The following is a 19,716-nucleotide window of genomic DNA, read 5'->3' as shown; positions in this document are numbered from 1 at the left end:
GCCTGCCACATACCCTGGGGCCCTTATATGATTTAATTTTCACACTAAAATGTCATAATATACTGCTCAGACCATTCAAAAATAAATACGTGAATCAACAGACATAAGATGACAAAACACCTCCCAAGCAAGCATCCTCATCATCATGAAAAGTCCCTCCAAGCTTCAGCCTAGCTCATGTCATGGGAGAAAAAATGAGCCTTGCAGATGCCCAAGTGATTAGCAAATCTGGCCCTGGACCAACCAAGGGGATGTGAATTTGAATCCAGGAGCCGTGCTACTAGTTGAAGACTTGAATAAGGCAATATAGTTAGGGCCTTTGAGACCCCAAAACAAGTATTTAAAAGATGCAATTCACCAGAGATATGCATAGGATTCATCTTCCTTTAACTGACAATACAGAGATTCAGTGTCCTTTTAAAGAGTGTTGAGAATGAACTAGCCACCATTTAAAAAAACAAGTTTGAAGTCAGTCAATAATTACACAAATTAACTCCCATAACCTATTTAGCAATTTCATGCCATACAGATTCTGTGGTATGGAAAAACTGTCAATTCCTTCCTTTCTATTATGGTCTCCAAAGGGCCAACATACTGCATTCATAAAGTATGCTGTAGTTAAAAAAACCACAGTAATTGTTGAGACACTTTATATCCTGATACTTAGTAGTGATAATACATTTAAACTGTTTTCTAAAAAATTAAGTGAAAAGATTTGTTCAGATAAGGAAAAAAAGAGAATTGCAATATACTCCCAACTGATATCACTGAAGCATTCCTTACAAACCCAAAGACACACACCATTCTTTTTCCTCTCTTGATCTCCTGAAGTACAGTTTTAATATCAAAATCACCAAACTCTGCCCTTGATGTTGTTGTTAGCTGGACAGTGCCAGAAGAGAACAACTGTAAAGCAAACAAATGCACAATAATGTTAGGAGGTTACAGATATGTGGCCATAAGATGACTAAGGAGCAGGAACAACAGAAGGGGATGCACTGTACTCAGTTATCTGCTGGTAAACTGTGCTTTGCCAATGAACTAGAAAAACTGCAGATTGAGCGTATCAGTAATTTGGATATTCCTTCCAATGCCCACTTGATTGCTTCAATTATATGTGATTGCATTTCAGAGGATTTTTTTGAATGACAAAGCAGTAGTTAAAGGATGATTATGATAATGGAATATACGAAGCAATAAATGAGTACCGCAGTCAGTTAAGGCACTGAAGACATGCCTTGGTTCTGATAAGGATATTTCATCTCCACTCACTGCCCCATCTACATAATTCAGTTTACTCACACTGCCAACACCAGCCCCTGGAAAGCCAGAAATGGTGACAACAGGACATTTCCAAGTAGTCTCAAATCTCTCATGTTTTCATTACCTGCAGCTTTTATTGGCTGAATGCATTTCCTTTTACAGTTAGGCCAACATCCCTCACAAGACTTCACCTATATAGTATATGCAGTAAAAGCTCCTGAAGGACTTCAGCTAATTTGGACATTCAAACAGAGGTGGGGAACGCAAAAGTCCAGCTCAACTTTCAGATGAGGTAGTTCTTTTCTGCTTACCTGCTATCTCAACTGGATGTGTGCCTCTATTTGTAGGATAGGAAAGACCGTCTTTTTGCAGGTACTGGGATAGTGGGCTCAGGCCCATCCGAAACTAAAGACCAGCCCCCTCAACCAAGGGGGAGGAACCGCCAAATCCTAGCCACAACTCAATTTGGGGGACAACAAATGCAAAAACAGGAACAGGAGTGTGGGTTGAAGGTTCATAATCACAGTTTTGGATGGGGACACTTGCCAGAGAACTCTGGGCAGTGCCCACTGCTCCTCAAAGTCCAAGGAATCACTCAACGCCTCCCAGAGGAACTCTCATAGACTTTAAGATCCAAAGGGATCATCGTAATCATCCAGTCTGACCTCCTTCATGTTGCAAGCCACAGGACCTCACCCACCAACTCTTGTAATAGACCCCTAACTTCTGGCTGAGTTACTGAAGACCTCAAATCATGGTTTAAATACTTCAAGATACAGAGAATTCACCATTTTCACTATTTTAAATCTGCAAGTGACCCATGCTGCAGAGTAAGGCAGAACTCTGCCCAGGTATGTGATACAACAAGGAATTGGAAACAGATCACACAGTTGCACAGCATTCCCCTCCAAGCAAGCTTCCTCCTCCAGGTCTGGTGGATGACCACCTTGGCTAGCGCCAGGAACAGGTGGACAAAGTCTCATGACTCTGTGGGGCCCTGGGTAGGATGCTTGTATATAAGCAGGAGTGGGAGAAAAGTGCAACCAGAACCTTAACAGGAGGTTACAGAGGAGCCAGAAAAGGGTCTGCAGTCTGACGCCCTCTACGTAGATATGTGCCAGGTGTCCCTGTTGCCGCAGAAGACGTGGATGTCAGGAAACTCTATAAACCACACCAACTACATACTCGTGCTCACAGCACCATGGAAGAGCCACCAAGTCTCATATCCTAGGGGTGTGAGAGAGCAGACTAGATTACAAGCTGGCCACCGGAGTTCCCCTCAACTCCACAGGTTGCAGCAGGTCCCACTACTTTGTGTCAGGGGAGGACACGAGGGCGAAGAAGTGGGTGCCATACAGAGATGCTCATGTGATACAGTCTGGAGATGGACCAGCTGGATGGTGTCCAGCTGAGTCAGGTGGTGCATCACTGGCATCTGGGGGTTGCAGGGTAGGGGCCTGATGACAAGTTCTAGAGGGCCAGGTGTGAAGGGTGTGTGGCACCCTCTGCAGGATCTGCCCAAGAAAAGTGAGAGAAGTGGGGGTGGGGGGCAAGGCTGCACTCACCTCCTTGAGCACACAACAGGGTATGTACAGGGTGGGCAACCCCATATGCTCGCCAAGCACCACAGGCTAAACTCATTTCCTCCAACTAGCCCAAGTGGTCTGATTCTGGTGAGAGCAGCCAAGACCAGTCTCTGGTGCATCAAGGGAGATTCCAGCACCCTTACATGAAGATTAAGGTCGTGTACCAGGAGTTCAAAAGCCAGGAGGTTTTCCCCCTCAGTAGCTGCTACAGACCTGGTTGCTGAAACTAGTTTCCGGGTCCTGTGGAGGTCCTGGTAAAATGTAGCATCTCAGAGAGGTCTCAGGGGAGACCTCTTGGGAGGAAAGGTGGCCTTATGTTTAAGGCAGCAGAATGAGATGCAGCAGGATTATATTCTGTTCCTACTCTGTCATGAACTATGTGACTTTGGGCAAGTCACTTCATCTCTATCTGCCTCTGTTCCCCATCTGTGAAACGGGAGATAAAACTGAGAGGGATAAGAGGCTCAGATTCTATGACTAGTGATGGAGGCCACAAAACCACATAGATCAGAGGTTGTAAATAGATGGACTGCAAGCCAAATTTGGATCATCAGAAGCTTTTCAACAGGCCACAAAATCTTTTTATTTACTTATTACTGGGGCGTGAAAAATGTTTCTCTGGAGTCTGGACCTTGACCAAGAAATCTGGACCTTGACAAAAAACAATTGACTACCCCTGCCAATCTCCTATCTCAAACCATATTGTCTAATATTACTGTATGCTATTAAACAGCTGTTTTCACCCAGAGATGGATGCATCAATTCCTTTATGTGGTGTTTTGTGAACCTTTTGCATGAAATTAGCTGTATTATGAAGGTGCCAGTTTGGGCTTGAAATTTAAATGTGAGTTGAGTTTTGCACTCAAAGCACACATCTACTCTGTTATAAATGAAAGTTAGAATATCACTGTATTTTCAGTTTAATCTGCTTCTCAGCATTGCAGCTCTTCTTTCCCAAACTCATGCATACTATAGAGCAAAGAATACTCTAAAGCGACAAAAGGTGTGGCTCTCTGCTTAATGAGGCTAGCCCTACGGAGAAAATTACATCAAAAATCTACCAGCTGCATTGGCTAGTTATTCATTTCCAAGTACAACTCAAGGTGCGGACTTTGTTTTGTACAGCCACACCTGGATCAAGGACCTAGCCATATGAAAAACTGAATTCTCTACTTACATTCTTCAAGAGCCACTGAGATCAGTTGATGCACATGAGTTAAGAGTTCCCTAGATGTGATCATTTAGAAGTAGGGAGTTTACAGTGGGGAGCCACTTATTCCGGAGGTCATTTCCCCATCTCTTTTGACACCGCCTGAATCAACTGATCTTCAAAGCATTGTGCAAAGCTCATCTGTTTCTGCAAACGCTTTCTTTTTTTTGTTGGGGGGGGGGACCCGGAGGCCTGGGGGCAGAGGGCAGTAGTGGTATTTTATTTTGGGGTGTAATCTTTTAGTTAAAATTTAACGTTATTGAAGTTATATTTTTGTTTTTTAAACATTGTACATACACGCACCAAGGTACAATGGGATTATTTTTATGAAGCTGAAGAGTCTACCTGAACTAATTCCTTCATCTCTGAACAGTAATTATCAACAGTGCCTCTGGTGAAAATAAATGAACTGCTCAGCTCACAACACTTTAGTGGTCAGAGAGATAACTGGAAGCACAGGCTGTATTAATATATAACTATGTGTTAGGGCACTGTACTAACAACGTATCATATAGCAGGACAGTTCAGAAGAACTGAAACCCCACACTAACCCAAATATTCTACTTACCATGCACTTATAATGTGCTGCTGCCTTTTTGGCATTAAATATATGAAGCTTTCCTCTAGCTTCATTTTCTTCTTCACCTGCATGACAGAATCCACATTTAGGTTTTGTATCACTGGGACTGCTTCTGTGGGGAGACCTGTCTCTCTGAAAGAAAAACATTTTACTAAAATATACTGCTGGGTTCCAAGTAAGGTCATAATTTAACAAGTCTCTGGCCACCAGCTGGAGACTCAAATGCTAGTTTTAATCAAAATCTTTAATTTCAAAGAAACTTTCTTCTAAGAAGTTTAGCATATTTACTGCTTACATAGGAACTACTTTCTATTTCATCTGTGCCATGTGAGGATGTAGATCTAGTGTCTTCTGACTGCCCTTTGAGATTTGTTTTTCTTGGCTTTCCCTTCCGACCCCTCTTTTTTCCTTTGGGAGGTGAAGGCTCCAATTCGTGTTCATTGACACCTTCTTCTAAATCTGCTTAGAAATTAGAAAACATCAAGTAAATCTCAAAAATGAAAACTGTTTTACAAAAAAATTATATAAGAAAAATGTTTATCATTTTTCTTACCTATGTTTATAAAAATTATTTCCAATTCATTAAAATTTTGTTTTACAATCTTCAACCATCTACCATTATCTTAATGTATATTAATATAATTGTATTGTATTGATGCATATTAATCTAATACATCTCTGAAAACTACTGTCTAAAATGCTTAAAGTTTCTTTACAGTCGTACACAATACATTTAACATGTCGTCAACATCCCATTTCAGAGCTAAAATCTGACTTTAGACACACTTGCTAATCTCCCGCTGAAGGTAATGGGAGCTGAGCAAGTATCTGAAAGCAAGAATTGACCATGTCCATTGGTAACCTAATTTACTCTAGGTAACCTGCTGCCCTCTATGAAACAGCCGAACTTTTATTTTGAACCACCAAGTGTGCTTTGCCGGAATGAAATTTGATTTTTTTTAAATGAGAAGCAAACAACAATGCAAGTCACATTCACTAAGGAATGCCTCTCTCTCTCCTTGCTTTAATGCTTGAAATCTTCACAGCTTGTTTAAAAGGAAATTCCAGTGAAATGAATATTTAGAACTGTAAAAATCATTTATCTCCATGAATAAATTATAAAACAAATTTGAATATAACATTTTAGTTACAACATACTTTTAAGTCTACTGATAGTGGCAGCCATCAGCTAGCTGGAGAGCAACCTCCTGACACTGGAAATATTACAGCCCAAAGACTTAAGTGGTTTCTATAAATAGACATTTTATATATTATATATATTAGCACAAATATGTTAAAGCTGGTTAATGTTAGATTTTCATGGTCTTTACATTTTTTGATCCTCCTCTCTTGACATACAGGTACTGTCTGTTCTCAGAAACTCAACTATCTTATAACTACTTTATCAGAAGAACTTACAGGTAAAGATTCCCTTAAAATGATAAAGTACTAAAACTTTTAAAAATCATGTGTTATCAGATATTAAGGCCTAGGTTCTTCGAAGGGGCCTAACGGAGTTAACCATCCAACTTCCTTTGGCTCCTTGGAAAACATCAGGCTAAATGTTTAATTGCTTCAGCCAGCTGTAATCAAACACTGAACAGCCCTCTGATTATTCAAAATGTGTAGTTAACACAGACCTAGGGCAAGCCTTTCAGGCTTGTTTACTTTGTTGCCCAACTGACTTGCATTTAGTATTAAACAGCCAGTTCTTATGCTCAGTTGCTAAGAACTTTCCTGACAGTCAGCCATTTCTAGACCAAAATGCAGATTCTACAGCTGGATTTTTCTGTGGAATCATGCGCTGTACACATTGCTAGACAAGCTACGCTTCACAATCCAAAAACCAAAGATGTAGATGAACCCCGAAGTGGAATGGAGTCCAAAGTCAGAAGGTCTGCTCTCCCACTGTTTACAATAGTGACAAATGTAGTGTTTCTTTTTATTTAGGCATTACGAGGACACCTATCACCAGGGTACCCTAGCCGCAATATCTAAGCAGGATATTCCTGTTTCAGGACTGAACACTGTACCACAAATCAGAAGATTCCAATTTACACCATTTTTGTTTTTTTTCCCAGTTCTAGGATATGACGAAACCTAGTTGCATGTTATTCTACCCTGATGTTTAACCTAGTGTACTTAACCAAGGCTTACAAAGATCAATTCCTAACCGTTGGATATACCCCACTGCTATCATCATCTAGCATAGATGACAAAGCCATTGGCCTGAGACTTAACATATAAGCCATTCCTATCTTACCCTTCCTACTGTAGCTGTTGCCAGTCTCCAACAGAATTAGACACTTGCACTTCTCTTAATTCAGGAGAAAAGACTAATCCACATGCTCCCACCACAGGTTAAATACAAGCTCAAATATAATGCCTAAAAAGCATTTTTCTGTTATATGTTCTGAAAGAGGCTAAAATTTGAGAAGCTATGTAATTCTCACAAGTTTCTGTAAATCAATTTGAATTAGATTTGCCAGGTTTATCAACAATACACATTTTTCTCAAACCTCTACGTAAACTTAATGAGTCAACCTAGCTCAATAGGACCTACTTTTTAGCAGGTAATATGTTTTATTGAACCAACCTCTGTTGGTGAAAGAGAAAATTTCAAGCTACAAAGAAGAAGTTTGTTGAAAGCTTGTCTCTTTCACCAACAGAAGCTGGTTCAATAAAGATATTACCTCAACCACACCTTGTATGCATCATATTCTAGGAACACCACAGCTACAACGCTACAAACTACTCTTTAGCAAGAATATATGCCACATTCCATAGTTTAAGATACAGAAGGGCAACAGAGCAGCACATTTTCTTTAGTGTGTATATTATATCTATCTATCTCAGGACCTCGATTGTGCAGTGAAACACAATTAACAATTTCATTGTTAAAGAACAGTTTGAGAGCCACAAAAGATGACTGCCATATTAGCCTAGTTTATTTTGCATTTCAGATTAACTGTTAAATAGCCACAATCAATATGGTTATGCAGTGGTGAAACCCAAAGGAAACATCACTCTCCACATTGGGTGTGACAAACTGAGTCCTATACTTCTGAGAAACACTTCTAAAGAGTAGAACCCTGTTTTATCATGTCCTTCCTCATATGCATGTAATTCTGGGTCCTCCGCTAAAATACTAAAGTCTTTCAAATCCTAGCCTTAAATCTTTCATTTATAGTAATCATAGGTGTTTCTTGTAACAGTAGGTAAAAAAATTCAGACAGATATGTAAATTGGTGTCCCTTTAATAGTATCAGTGTTTGAAAAGTTCAAACTGTTCCTTCCAACGTGCATTTGTCTACACTGGATTTCACCCACCATAATGCTGTCCATTCACCTAGCTCTGTTAAGTTTTACCAGAGTCCCTCAATATTTTTTCAGTCTTGACTAACCTCAATAGTTGCTTGTAAGCCACAATTTTTTCTACCTCTAAGTCCATCCTCTGGCCCCAATAATTAACAAACACTTGTGACACTGCTCTGCTCACTACTGTCAATGCTGAAAACAGGACTATCAGTAATTAGAAGAAAATGAACATACATGATGAAAACCAACTTATTTATAAATAACTCACAGGCTCATGACAGAATCCTTTCTGAAATACTTATTTTGTAGTTTTTGCTCTCTTGTAATAGTTGTTTTAATACTAAAGATTTAAACAGTAAAAAGACCATACATTTAAAAAAATGATTTTATTATTAATATACCAGAGGAATCCTCAGCTTTCTTCAAAGAACAGCCCTTTCTGCCCCAAAACCAGTATCTCCAACAAAGTTCAGAATTCACTGAAATCCACACACTGTGTGTCCCTTTCCTGAAGGTTGATCTAAGTAAATAAAAAACATCCAAGAGAGATTTAAGTCCCAATCCTACACATAGTGTGAACCTGGGGACTGATTTCGAAGGGACTCTTGTGCTAGCACATCTAGTTTCAGGACTGATTCCTTGGAAAATTAGTTCTTCTCTTATTAACAGCACTGTGAACTAGTTTAACAGTACAGAAAATAAAAACCTGTAACCAGGTTTAACACAACAGCGCCTTGGATAGTCTTTGCTATTTAATAGACAATTTGGTTTGTGCCCTATCCCTCCCCTCAAGCCCACTGCCAAGCTTACCCTGTTTCCCTGGCATCTGATGGTTGGGTGTTTCCAACTTCTCATGTCAGCTTGAACTAAGGGAAACACAAAAAGTTGTTCAACACCTCCCTGACCATATGAAGTGTTATCATGGGCCCCACCCATATTGTGAAATCCCCTAAGGTTCCCTAGATGCTCTTCAACTGCCCCCCCTCCCTGCCCCATTAGCCTTTCATAACAAATTCTTATGTCAGATAAGCTGCCCTCAAAAGTACCTAAATTGCTGTATCTGAAGAAGGGCGTCTTACACGCCTGATCCAGTGTGCGCTCTCAGAATAACGTATTCCAGAGAAGACATTCTGCATTTTCAGATGCACTTAAAAATGTTTTAATCAACATACTAACTTCAGATCAGCTGTGACAAAATCCAGGAGTGAGAGAGTCCCATATTTGTAGCTTAGAATTCCACTATCAGTACCAAGCAGTATAAAAAGCGGATTTATATAACAATTGACTCCAGGAGTTGTCAGCCTGGAAGTCCCAATTCTTAAGGGGTTGAGGGAGTATCCCTTTTTTTATGGGTAGAAGGAAACTGGGTCCTGAAACTTTTTCCTGTTGTAATGTGGAGTCATGATACTGAAGAGGTTGAGATCCACTAGTTTATTCTTTATTGTGTGATTTTTAACTATGTTGGGGATTTCCTCTCCTTCTTTAAAACCCAGTGTTAAAGCAAAGTAACACAAATAACTATATTAAAGTAATTTTAAGATGGTGACAAACTAATAAAAAGAGGACATATAAAGTGGAGGCTAACGCTGCTATATCTAACTACCAAAGGGGTCTCTAGACTGCAATACATAGCACAGCAGAGCTGTTACACAGGAGGAAAAGAGACTCAAGATGATAAAATAAGGATGGTACTAAGCAAACCTGATTGGTAGTTTTTAGAAAGGGGTATTGTAGATACGTGATTCAAGTTTAGATATTGTGGAGATGTCTCAGTGTGCTTACTTCTATTAAATCTACACAGAGTATATACATTCTGGTTTAAAATTGTTAAAGTGCATTACAAGTAAAGAAGGATTTCTAGAAGTCAGAGCAAGTCAGTATTAAGTTTTACAAAATAAAAGGGGTTTAAATTAAGAACAAAAAAGTATAAGGATAATAATGTTAAATATTCTTTAAAATATCAGAGGACTGAAAAATAAAAAACACAAGGTGACAATGTAATTATTTTTACTGGAAAAGAAATGGCAGACATACTAAACAGTTTCTTTGCATCTGTATTTGATAATGAGAATGAGACTGCACCCACAGATACTAGTAAGGATAAATTAGGAGAGACTGACATAAATGTAGTGGAAAGTAAGTATTTGAATACATGGACAAATCACCAGGTAGCAGTAAATTACATCTATAAGTGATGTGAAATTACAGATGAAAATGTTCAACTGCTTATTTTCAGGAAATCTTTTTGATAGTAGAGAAAGACCAGATCAGAGGAAACTATCAATATGATTCTAAAGCGTAGAGATTTTCAGGGGAAAAGGCTTAAAATTCCACACCTGTAAGTCCAATTATTATTTTATATTTTCAAGTATACTAGATTCCACATAGAAAACAGTAATGACATGGACCTTGACCAAAAGAATTTATAGTCTGAACAGCATTTATATTAGGAAGTGTTTGAGATTCTTTCTGCATATAATTTAAAGATGCTTTTGTAAAGTCTGACACGGCTGACCATGAGATACTGCTGTCTCACCTGAGAGAGGTGGCAGGAGACTAGGGTAATGTGTTAAAATTATTTGAGTCCTTCCTGAAAGGACACTCCCAACAAGTAATGATGCCCTGCATCTCCACCAGTAGGCCCCTCACTTGTGGACTTCCACAAGGATCAGTTCTCTTTCTGGTCCTTTCCAATAGCTACATACAACGACTAGTCACTCACCACAGACTCGAGTGCCAGCACTATGCAGATGGCACACAGCTATGCCTATCCTTCATCACATATAACCAGATCACTACCAACATGATGGCCCAATGCTTGCGTGAGATCAGGTCATGGATGAAGTATACCTAGCTGAAGTTGAACTTGAGCAAAATAGAGGTGATGCCAGAGGGAGGAGGGATGTATTTAGAGGAGTTTGCAGGCACAGTACAGTCTCCTTGGTTGAAGGCTCACATCCACAAATGGTCATTTCAGTCTATAGTCTAGGAGTACTATTGGATTTCTCACTGTTCCTGAGCTCTCACACTGCAACATTTGTGAGCAATGGTTTCCATCATCTCCAGTTGGCTACAAGACTCCACCCCATCATGGCAGAAGAAGAGCTGGCTTCAGTTATTCATGCCTTCATCATCTTTCAGCTGGACTACAGCAATGTGACATACCTGGGCATGAAACCTTCAGCACTTTGGAACTTCCAACTACTATAAAACACTCCAGCACAGTCTCCTCAAAAACACAGGCTACTATGAACACATCCTACTCTCTAAACTGGCTCTGGATAGAATTCGGAATCAAGTTCAAGGTATTGATCCTTATCTTCAAATTGTTCCATGGCCTGGGCTCAAGATACAAAAGAATCTCAGAGTTACGAACGCCTTGGGAATGGAGTCAAATATCAGAGGGGTAGCCGTGTTAGTCTGGATCTGTAAAAGCAGCAAAGAGTCCTGTGGCACGTTATAGACTAACAGACGTTTTGGAGCATGAGCTTTTGTGGGTGAATACGAGGGGCATTGCTAGCATATGATGGCGTATATTACATTGGTGGACGTGCAGGTGAATGAACCGGTGATGGTGTGGCTGATCTGGTTAAGTCCTGTGATGGTGTCACTCGCGCAGATATGTGGGCAGATTTGGCATCGAGGTTTGTTGCATGGATTGGTTCCTGAGCTAGAGTTACTATGGTGCGGTGTGCAGTTACTGGTGAGAATATGTTTCAGGTTGGCAGGTTGCCTGTGGGCGAGGACTGGCCTGCCACCCAAGGCCTGTGAAAGTGCCAGCAATGCCGTACATCGGCCAAACTGGACAGTCACTACGGAAAAGGATAAATGGATACAAATCAGATATTAGGAATGGCAATATACAAAAACCTGTAGGAGAACACTTCAACCTCCCTGGCCACACTATAGCAGACCTTAAGGTGGCCATCCTGCAGCAAAAAAACTTCAGGACCAGACTTCAAAGAGAAACTGCTGAGCTTCAGTTCATCTGCAAATTTGACACCATCAGCTCAGGATTAAACAAAGACTGTGAATGGCTTGCCAATTACAGAACCAGTTTCTCCTCCCTTGGTTTTCACACCTCAACTGCTAGAACAGGGCCTCATCCTCCCTGATTGAACTACCTCATTATCTCTAGCTTGCCTGCATATATATACCTGCCCCTGGAAATTTCCCCTACATGCATCTGACGAAGTGGGTATTCACCCACGAAAGCTCATGCTCCAAAACGTCTGTTAGTCTATAAGGTGCCACAGGACTCTTTGCTGCTTTTGGGAATGCAGGTTTTTCGTAACTCTGAACAAAACATTACGACTGTTCTGCCAAAAGTTTACAATTGAACATTGACTTAATACATCTTTGAAACTTTACTACGCAAAAGAAAAATTATGCTTTTTTTTTTTTTAGTAGTTTAACACAGTAAGAGCAAACCTTATCTGTGAGAGAGATAGATCCTTCATCAGGACTGTTTGGAGACTTTGGAATGAACTCTCCCACAAACTAAGGATAATCACAAATCTCCCTATTTCCCAATCCAAATGCAATGCACATTTATTTGATCTTGCCTTCCCTAACAAACACACAACAGGTATTTTTTAAAAATAAGTTTAAAAGCCCCTACTAAAACAAGTCACTACTGCACACTCTTGTCCCTCTCAGGAAAGGATGAGAGTACAAATAGCATGTGATATATGTAGTCTCATTACTTAATGCACTGCTTGAAGGCACTCAGCTACTACAGTGATGAGTGCAGTATAAAAAGTGTCACAGATTCACACTGAAGAATTACATAAATCTTCAATAAACACAATGCACTGTTCCAATATCAAGGTAAAAGACACTTCTTTTCCGCTAGTTATCAAGTGGACTTTTTCCATAGAGAGAAGTCTTTGCAAATCAGAGTATTGAAACAGTTGCTATGAGGATGTTTGTTCAGACTTCTAGGATGGAGTAACTGCTTTTTGACATAAGAACATGTAGACATTTTGGGCGCATATTTAGAGGAATAGTCTCCAGAAGATACAAAATAAGGTGGCTCTGGTTAGTTGGGCCTAATCTGTCTTCCGCAGAAAGACTATGCAACCTCTCTGCAGTAGGAATGGAAAGACAAGAGGACCAGACCTTGTGAGTTAGGATGCCACTGTGGTTTTTACATGTGACTAGAGAAGTGTTTGCCTAGTGAGGCAACTATACAGTGTGAAACGCGTAGTGTGTGCCTGACAATAAAGAAAATGAGCCTGTGTCAAGAAATACTCTTGACTAAAACGCAAATCTCATCCCAGATGAATTAGAACATTGTCTAAATCTGATCCCAATATGTCTTCGATGTTTCTCCTGTTGTCATCTGGTTTATGCAGAGCATGGAATAAAATGATTGCTTTGGTACAGAATGTGCTATTTCTGAATGGGTTTGCTAGAGAAATGTTGTCCTCACTCAATTCCATGAATTACGTGAGATTAGATCAAATATGAAGTTTGTAAAGAAATAAAAAGCACGACGACTAAGGGAATCTTTAGATTTCCATTTGTGGAAAGACCATTCCCTTTAAATCCCTGAGAGCTTTGGGTGCAGCAACTGTGGTAATTATGGACACTTCATTTTCTGACCTCACAGCTTCCAAGCATCTGTTCCAAACATTAACAAAGTGTACAGTCATATGGGCTCTTATTATTCTCCATTTGATTAGTATGTAGCAGATGTAAAAGGAATGAGATGCAAGTGTTCCTTTCTTGAAATATTCGTCATCAGTTAAGTAAGGACAGTTTGGAAGGACTAAGACAACCCCATTCGGGGAACTGAAGGATAGAGTTAGTTTTTGGCCATCAATTACTTCTAACAAACAAGTATGTTTAAAATCATAACTCAATAACGTATCAAAGCTATAGGGCCAGATCTTCAGAAGAGCTCATCATACAGCAGCTACTGTTCTAAGTGGGATGCTGAGCACTTTTTAATATCTGGTCCATACTCTGGAATGAAGAGGGAAATTTACCATCTTTATAGTAATACTAGCAATTAAGGCTATTGGCAAGGAATTCCTCTGAGAAAGCTCTTGTCTAGATTCCGAAAGAAGAGTTAAATTACTGAAAGTTCTTTTCTTATTCTTGAGGATATTCACAACCAGGTACTTAAATATGTACTGATATTCAGTAAGCTTTACTTTAGCACCTCAGCTAAGTATTGCATAAACCTGGGACATGACCAGGTACTTCTCTGCAAGAAGAGAAAGTGATATCTGTGGGCTGGTTGCATAAATTAGAATACCAGTAGCATACAAAAAGTGGACACCTCCACTAATGCCCTGAAAGTATTAACTGGTTCTAGAAGTAGGCTGTCAAGGATTCTACCCCAATGGCAAAAAAAAAAAAAAAAAAAAATCAGACAAGGGACAAACTTGCAAAAAGCTAAGACTGATTATCCAATATGAAGTAGAGTATCGACAAAAATTCTGTTAATCTAAGAATGAAAAAAGTTTAACATTTGAAGGACCTGTAATTGCCCTGAGAGTAAAGCATACAACTGACAATCTTGGTTCTATTCCTGGCATTGACACTGGCTTACTGAGTGACCTTCACCACATCATCAATTCTATGTCCCTTAGTTTCCCCAGTTCACTTGGAGATCCTCAAATGTAAGGTAAAGAAAAATTATTTTTGAACCACACCATAGAAACAATCAAAATGACTGACCAAAATTGCAACTAATGAAGGAAATAAGTATGGGTCAACTTCAGTCCCAAACTTCAAAACATAAGTACAATTGTGCCAAGTTGCATAACAATTCAACTAATGAAATGCTATGATATCATTTACAAGCCAAACAGAACAATGATAGCAACTCCCACATGATGTTGGGTGTTGAAAAAAAAAAAAAAATCAAAGAGCCCACTGGGTTTCCCAAATAAAATGCTTAATTTGGAGTTGGATTTTATTTCATTTTCTAGATAAAAGATTTCTAAGCAGTGAGAGAAATTAAAACAAAAATCTAGACAGCTTAGAGGACAGTGCACTTCAAATAGCTCTCAATCTGCTCTTCTGAACAGCAGCCTCCAAACTACTTTAATTGACATGCTCTTCTAGTTAGCAGGAATACTGCATATAAGATTCCAGCTTGGTCTCTATGCCTATGCAGTAACAACTAGTTAACCCTTGAGTTGTTAGATTAAAGCTACTATGTAGAGGCATGCATCTGTCTGGTGTACCATTTGGATTTTATTGCGATTACTTCTGCATCTGACTTAAGAGAAGAAATAGATTCATCACATATAACTCTGATGTCATGCGAATGCTGGACATTAAAGAAATATTAAAGGAGATCAACAATTTTAGAGAATGACTAAGTATGGCTTTTTGTGCCACCAAGCTAAATTTATTAAATTCAAAAACAAACAGAAGACACTTCATACTCCTGGGGGAATTCTGCACCACTACTCATGTACAGAATTTATGTCCCCCACAGATTTCTTTGCTTCCCTGCAGAAAAGTGACTTTCTGATGGGGAAGCAAAGAGAAGCCACAAAAGCAGTCATGCAACCCTCCCTAGCAGTATGTTTCGGGTGCCCAGAGGAGCCAGCAGAGAAGTAAATCACTGTGGGGCAGAAGGTGGGACTAGGGAAAACCCAGCTGGTGGTGCCTACCCTGTACTCAGCAGCTACTCCTGGCTGAGCTGCGCAGGACAGGACATCCTCTTCCCCTGCATGACATCCAGGGCTAGGTTAGACCCACCCCAGATTTCTCTCCAAACTGCAGAAAGCTCTGCAAACTCCCCCCATGCGCACACACCATCGCTCCTCAGCTGCCAGGGGAGGGATCCCTGTACAGGGAACTGCTCCCCCATCTGCCCAACCCCCGTGCATCCAGACCTTCCCATGGAGCCTCATCACCCAGCACCCCATCCATAAGCTCGACTACTCTTGCACCTGGACAACCCTGATGAGCCACCCGCACCTGCATCCCCACTCCCCTGCATCTGGACCCCCTACTGAGACCACCACACCCAGACCCCCCTGCCGAGCTCTATCCTCCCCACACCCAGAGCCCCCCCCCCCGACTTTCCTCTGGACCTCCCTACAGAGTACCATTACTGTTGTACCCAAAACCCGCCAACGAGCCCCTGTGCATCCAGATTTCCCCTGCACCAAGATCCCCCACTGAGTCACTCGCACCCAGATTGCCCCACACAAAACCCTCTCAACGCACACCTGGATCCTCCCATACTAAACTCCTCCACACTTGGATCCTGCTTTGCTTAGCCTGCATGCCCACACCTGCGGCACCTGACATGGAGGGGTAGGGTCCTGGGATGTTCTGGGGCAGGCCCAGTCCTTGCACTGTGTGAGGGTTGGGTGTAGCCTCACCGCTGAGTCCATGTCTCGGGAGAAGGAGGCTGCACAGTGATCTATCACCTCTGTGCAGCCAGTGGCCTGTGCTCCCCAATGCCATGCTGGAACTTCCACATTTGACAAATAAAATTTGCAGAATTTTAAAGTATTGTGTACATAATTTTTAATTTTTGGTGCAGAATGCCCTCAGGAGTAACTTCAGCATCTCCTTCCAGACATTAAATGAATAAGATCTTGCATTAACTCATGAATTGGGCCTGGGGAGTAGGGAAGCATTCAGCATAATGAATTCTTGCCCCACTTGGGCTTCATGAGAGATTTGGACATCAAAGAGTAAATGTTCATTAGGGTAAACAGGTTTTTAGCTGTTCAACTTTAATTCATGTTAAAGTAAGTAATTTAGCCAAATCTCTGTGCACCACACTGAAAGTTTCCCCCAGCAGGTACTGGATGGCATACCATTCCTCCAGACGGGAGAAGGGCTTGGTATGCAGTAACATATTAGCCTCTAACAGCTATTGGCCCACCAATCTGGAATTGCTAACAGACACAACAATACATACCTCTCAGGCTTTAGCAAGAACTCCAAAGAGAACAACCATTTTCTAGATAAGGTAGGAAGAATAATTGCTGGTCTTAATAGATATTTTGGGGCAGCACTGTCCACAGAATTTAAGTCCCAATGATTCTTGACTGTCTAAACCTGACATGACCCAAATGAGAAACTATTCTATTAAAAATATTCTATTCCAACAGCTGCTTCCAAAAGAGCTAAAATAAAAACAACAGAACTACTGCAATTAGGACACACAACCAGAACTGCTCTACACTGATCAAACCCCTCTCCCACAAAAACCCAGCCACCAAGGGGCAGGGTTCATATCCTTCCTTCGCATCTGACTTTCGATCCCAGTACCCCACACAGAAGCTGTGAGGCACATGACCACAGATTAACAGCATTAACTGTTCTGGTATGCAAACAACCCCAAGTGTGAAATTCATGGAAACAAAATATATGACAAAAAAGTTATTATAACAGCATTTGATTATTCAGTCCAATTTGTTTACTCTTCTCTACTTGTCTTTTCTAGTGTGCCAAGCCCTAGTTTCCCTCTACACATTCAACTCCCTACTTGACACTCACTTTTTCCATGCTGGCCACAAAAAATAAGCCAACAAAATATGTAAGAAAAACTCTTCTGGACTTCTCATTGTGCCATGTTTTTGTGACAGACTCCCTATGTGCCCGTTCCAGTCTTGAGCACAATGTCAGCACTTAAATAGTAAATAACACAGGAGATCCTTTAAGCCCCTTCTCAGAGTGCTGAGGACCACCTGATATCACATTCTTTTGAAGACATAGCAACTATCTCTCAGGATACAAGTATCTAGCAGCATACATCATTCTGTAGCAGCAACATTTGGGTAAGGTGTTTCCTCGCCAGAGACTAAATGTGCTTGTTTTGTTATATTTGTACATGGCCTAGGAAAACAGGCCCCTGGCCTGGTAGGCACTACCAAAATACAAACTATGAACAACAGCACTGTTCTGTCAGTATAGCATACTCAGTCCCCAGAAGCCTGAGAACAAAGTGACAAAGTCAGATTTTCAAACTTGGGACCCTCACTAAAAAGATCACACACACTATGGCAACATACTATTGACCCAAATCCTCCATTTCGATTCAATGGACCGAAAAATTAAAATCCAAACAAGATATAATCAGATTTTTTGTCTTCAACAACTCAGATAGACTTAAACCTATTTTAAAAACCAAAACTGTTATAGAAAACACTGCTTGTGTGTTTTTAAAAAAACTGCAATTATCTGAAAAAACAGCTCTTGCTCTTCAGCAGTAATTTTTTCATGTCCTTTCCAATACAAATATCCATATGAAAATACAGAGCTCCTCACAGTAAAGAGTGACATTTTAGAATAAGCAGAAACAGCTCTTGCAGACTCTCAAATACTAGCATAGACCATGGCCCTGCAAGGAGCTCCACAAAGCAGCAGAGGTCCATTCCCATGGAACAACTTGCAGGACTAGGATCACAGGTAGGTTTTTCAATAGATGGCAATAGCTATGAGCCAACAGTGCGTATATGTACATTGTGTCTCTGTCTAAAATAACTATTTACATGAGAGACTAGTCTAGTCCTTCACTCCAAAAATCTTTCCATAATACAATACTGTTTATAAAAAACCCCAAACAGAAATTAAGACACCAAACTACAATAAAGTAACTAGGTCTAGTCTATTTTAAATCCATTAACTATTAATACAAATTCTATGCTGTTTTTCCAGTCTCCTTAAATACAGCCTTGTTAGTTACAGAAGTCATAGTGTGCAGTGCATGTTACATGCAGAGTGCACTACGATATTTAGGTATGACTGGATAACAAAAATCCAGTTTTACCCTGGAATTTCTGATTTACATTGTGCAAAAAGACTGCGGGGGGAGATTAAATTAAATCTCTAATATTAATATAATTTAATATGAATGGCACAATATATATGCTAAATAAAAAGCATTTGGCAGAAACAAATGACAATTTACAAGCAATTTAAAAACACCACTAAACGACACAGTAATGAATTTCTCCATTGTTTCAATTTGAGGTTACATTTCAATTTAGAATGATACAAAGGTAAACTAATTTCTACTTACCCAAATTCAAATTCAATAGAAAAATGGCAAAAACTACCACCACACAAAATTGAGTAACGGTTTTGAATGTCAAAAGACCATACAACATATTAAAGCTATTTTTAATGTATTGTCCAACTGCCTCATCCATTCCAAAAGTCTCCCCTCAGTTATGAAACGGTTGCATGAGTGCTTTCATACAACTGCTTGTGTTAATCAATTCATCGGTCAAATAGTCAAAGGGAGCATTTCAAAGGGTAATCTGACCACAACCCCTTAAATATAATATCAGATCTCTTTTCTAATTTATGACAAAATTATCAGGAATATTACGAAAGGAACACCTAAAGCTTAATCTTGCAACAGATAAAAAATACTGTAGTTTTGTAGGATTTTGTTACAAACAGTTAAGAATAGCCATTGCCTGACAAAATTGACACATTAAAAATGTAGAATACTTACCTGAACATACAAATTAGATTCTTCCTAAAAGGGACCGTCTCTTCCCAAGAGGGAACACATTACCTTCACAGAATTTTTATTATGACAGAGCATCAGAACTCCAGAGCATTCTGGGATTTAGGTTTTGTTTTTTTAAAACCAGATGCCTACCTTTTAGCATCTTAACGCCATACGCAAATTCCCTATATGTTCAGATTCTAGATTAATTCTTTCAGAAACGCATCTAATTCTAGTCCAGTCTAGTTTGCCCAAAACATTTATATTTTCCACAAAATTTAAGATGTAATCAAAGTATCTGTTGAGGTGG

At 40.0% G+C, this 19,716-nt stretch overlaps 1 protein-coding gene across 3 annotated transcripts in view; it reads right to left on the bottom strand.

Moving 5' to 3' along the window:
• The window catches only part of PHF6 (PHD finger protein 6), a 38,876-nt gene that overhangs the window by 7,743 nt on the left and 11,417 nt on the right, over nt 1–19,716 (bottom strand). For 2 of the 3 annotated variants that reach the window (XM_050964433.1, XM_050964432.1), the window contains 3 exons: nt 4,935–5,101; nt 4,628–4,771; nt 802–906 (listed from right to left, as the gene is read on the bottom strand). In XM_050964433.1, coding sequence (XP_050820390.1) covers nt 802–906; nt 4,628–4,771; nt 4,935–5,101 — 416 coding nt within the window. The remainder of the gene's footprint in view (nt 1–801; nt 907–4,627; nt 4,772–4,934; nt 5,102–19,716) is intronic. The other variant, XM_050964434.1, reaches the window with a different exon arrangement.

Source organism: Gopherus flavomarginatus, chromosome 8 (genome assembly GCF_025201925.1).
Source record: "Gopherus flavomarginatus isolate rGopFla2 chromosome 8, rGopFla2.mat.asm, whole genome shotgun sequence".
Classification (NCBI taxonomy): Eukaryota; Metazoa; Chordata; order Testudines; family Testudinidae; genus Gopherus; species Gopherus flavomarginatus.
This window is presented reverse-complemented; position numbering and strand designations above follow the sequence as displayed.